Genomic DNA, 3274 nt, shown 5'->3' on the forward strand with positions numbered 1-3274 from the left:
GGTGAATGGATGGATGGATGGGGAGATAGGAAGGTGGATGGGTGAATGGATGGATGGATGGGAAGATGGATGGGAAGGTGGATGGGTGAATGGATGGATGGATGGGGAGATAGGAAGGTGGATGGGTGAATGGATGGATGGATGGGAAGATGGATGGGAAGGTGGATGGGTGAATGGATGGATGGATGGATGGGGAAATAGGAGTGTGGATGTGAAGGTAGGAAAGATGGATGGATGATGGATGGGTGAGAAGACAGGACAGTGGATGGATGGATGGATGGATGAGAACATAGGAGGGTAGATAGATGATGGAAGATAGGAGGGTGGACGGATGAATGATGGATGGATAGAAGAATGAATGGGAAGATAAGAGAGTAAATGGATGGATGGATGGATGGATGGATGGGAAGATAGGAGGGTAGATAGATGAATGGTGGATGGATGGATGGAGATAAGGATGATTCTATTTACTCCAGTGACAACTTGAAAAACTGAGGCTCAGTGAAGTGAGTTATACCCATGACCGCACAAAGATCAGTCTAGGCTCCCTGCCAGCCTCTGTCTACTCATCCGTGCATTTGCCCTTGCTCTGAGTAGTGTGCTGGTCTCACCACTTGCTCTTTCTTGTACGGCCCTAAGTCACAGTCACCCTTGACAGCACTGCACAGCTGGCAGGCAAGTCCTTCCCCTTTCTTGACTACAGAGGCCTCAGAGGGATTTGCAAGGAAGCCTGGACAGGGATGGAGGGGCTGATCAGCATGTTTCTCCCCAGCTACTCCTCTAAACAACAGAGAGTGGGAGGCTGGGGTGCTCTGAAAAAAGCAGCCCTGAACCCTTTCACTCCTTCACCTTAGCTTTGAACCCTTAAACTACAGTACCTACTCTCCAGGACATGGTGGGGGCACCATGCACTGCATGTGCACACTGCATCACACTTGCAGGTGAGTCCTTCAGTCCCAGATCCTTGGACTGGACAGGACATGGTTTCAAGGGCATGGCGGGATCAACACAGAGGAGAGTGGAGAATGGGGTGTGGGGAAGCAATGAGAGGTAGCCAGTGAATGGGATGTTTGGGTTCCTTGTCTCAAACCCAGAATATAAGTTAGCCTGGGAAAAGACACAGTTTTTCTGTCTCATTTTAGACATGGTGGTTATTCCCTCCACCTGCTGCCTGTCCTTTATTTCCAAGAAAATTCCTGAGAGCCGAGTGGTCAGCTACTGTTTAGCCAATAGGAGCGTCTTCCCCAAGGCCGGGGTGATGTCAGTTACTCTCCAAGGATCCATGGGTCTGGTAGTGTTCATGTAGAATCAAACTAGCTCTGTGTGTCCCTGTGGAAGGCTCTGGGCATCTCTGATCCTCCGATTCCTTACCAGTAAAACTCTTCAGGGGAAGAGCATCATCACCTATCTAGGAGGAAAAGCAGGCGTGGTGGAGCAGCCCTGTAATCTCAGCACTTAGGGAGGCAGGAGGATGGGGAGTTGGAGACCAGCCTGGGCTGCCTACAGAGAACCTGTCTCGAAACAAAAGCAGATCAGCAGTCTCCAAGGGAAGATAGGATTGTTCTGATTTTGCCAAGGGCAGTTGGGCCTCTGAAAGTGACTTGCTCGGGAGTCACACAGGTAACCAGGCCTCTACACTGGGGATGTGAACTCACTCTGCAAAGATTGGCACACAGTGAAAATGGCATGTTAGCACTTATTGATTTCCTCCCAACTAGCACCACCAGTCTCAAACTCGTGGCCTGGTACTAGTGCCCCCAGTAAGCAGAGCTGACTTGAAAGGGGACACCCACCCCACAAGCTCGGAATCCTTAATAGTTAGTTTTACAAATCAAATCCAAACGTGGTAGCTGCCTTAGTTTCTCAGATAGATCTTTCTTCCTTCTCTTTCTTCTTCATCTCTCAATTATTCCTTCATTCTTTCTTCCTTTTTTATTTACTTGTTTGTTTATCCACTCATTTTTGAGTCCAGTTCTCACCTGGTCCAGACCTTAAACTCACAATCCTCCTATTGCAGCCTCTGGAGAGCTGGGATTACAGGCATTAACCACCACACCCACCTTGGGGAATTGTAGAAGGAAGAGTTTTGTAGCATTTTCTACTCCCCACAATGGAGAGAGGTATCTTCCTTTGGGTATAGCATGATCCAAAGGCAGGTCTAGGTCTCCTCTGTTTGATAAGATCCCTGTAGAAGTCCAGCATTCTTCCCCCCCCCCCCCGCATCATTCTTGTCTATGCCCAACACTAAAATCCAGAACACACGGACAGTCCACATCTGTCAGGAACTTGCTAGGGGCCAGGGCAAGCCGCTGGCCTTCCTGGGCTCCCATAGAGTGAAGTGGCCCCAGTGGACAAACTGGTTCTTCTTCCCCAAGAAAGGCCAGAAGGTCTGCGGGGCCCCAAGCAGCTGTGGGTGCAGAGGTATGTAAGAGACCTGGATGCCAGGAGAAGCATCCTTCCTCAGGTCCAGGGCAACATCAGCACCCCTTAATTACCACCTGACCTCTATCTTTGGACTTCAACATGGCCGCCACCCCCCACCAGGCTGCTGGGCTCTTGGGAAGCCAGCCTGCACACGATCAGAGCTTATCTTCCTCTGATGGACGTTGCTCTCAGGGGCTGTATCTGGGGAAAACCAGAGAGAACTGGCTGGCCAACTCCCAGAGGGGCTGAGCCACAGCTCCAGGCATCTCGAAGTATCCTGGTCCTCCATCCTTCCTGGGTCAGGGGAGAAGGTTGGGGTCTGGCGCTGCTTCTCCTCCCGCCCCACGGCTGCCCCGTGTGAGACTGGCAGGTTTCATCAGAACCTGGCTGCACCTCGCCTGCCTCTGGCTTCCATGGGCCTGGCAGTCCTGAGGGCTGTCTGCGGTGGGGGATGGGTGGGGTGCATCAGCACTAGCATCTCCCCCACACGCTGTGGGGGGGGGTGCCAGGCTCATCCCACCTCCTTGGCTTTTAAATAAATCAAAATCCTAGGAAAGAAAGCAGGAGACTCCTTTGCAGCCTCCATGGTCAGATCACAGTCGCCCATGCTCACTTGTGAGATTTAGGGGGAAATAAATGGCTTTTGAAAGTAATTATTAACAACAACAACGAAAAAGAGATGGTGTTGGCCTCTTAGTGGATAGACTGAGTTGGGAGGAATGTGGGTTCCAAGCCAGCCTGAACTGCGTGAGACTCTGTCTGGAGGGAAGGGAATGAGGGAAGAAGAGAAGGAGGGATGGTAGAAGGAAGGAGAGTGAAGGAGAGCGAGGGGAAAAATAAAGGAAGGAAG

At 51.1% G+C, this 3274-nt stretch overlaps 1 protein-coding gene across 1 annotated transcript; it reads left to right on the plus strand.

Moving 5' to 3' along the window:
• The first annotated feature begins 1144 nt into the window (after positions 1-1144).
• Positions 1145-2491, plus strand: Ccl24 (chemokine (C-C motif) ligand 24). The gene is made up of 2 exons (XM_013037326.1): positions 1145-1286; positions 2388-2491. Exons 1-2 carry the CDS (start codon positions 1145-1147, stop codon positions 2489-2491), a joined length of 246 nt encoding a protein of 81 aa, XP_012892780.1.
• The last annotated feature ends 783 nt before the right edge of the window (positions 2492-3274 follow it).

This window comes from Dipodomys ordii, unplaced genomic scaffold (genome assembly GCF_000151885.1).
Source record: "Dipodomys ordii isolate 6190 unplaced genomic scaffold, Dord_2.0 Scaffold10866, whole genome shotgun sequence".
NCBI lineage: Eukaryota > Metazoa > Chordata > Mammalia > Rodentia > Heteromyidae > Dipodomys > Dipodomys ordii.

Excerpts from the sequence above, each read along its gene's own strand:
- Ccl24 (XM_013037326.1), top strand. The coding sequence starts at position 1,145 with ATGGTGGTTATTCCCTCCACCTGCTGCCTGTCCTTTATTTCCAAGAAA. Across the intron at positions 1,287-2,387 it reads TACTCTCCAAGGATCCATGG|GTCTGCGGGGCCCCAAGCAG; the intron begins GTCTGGTAGTGT and ends AAAGGCCAGAAG.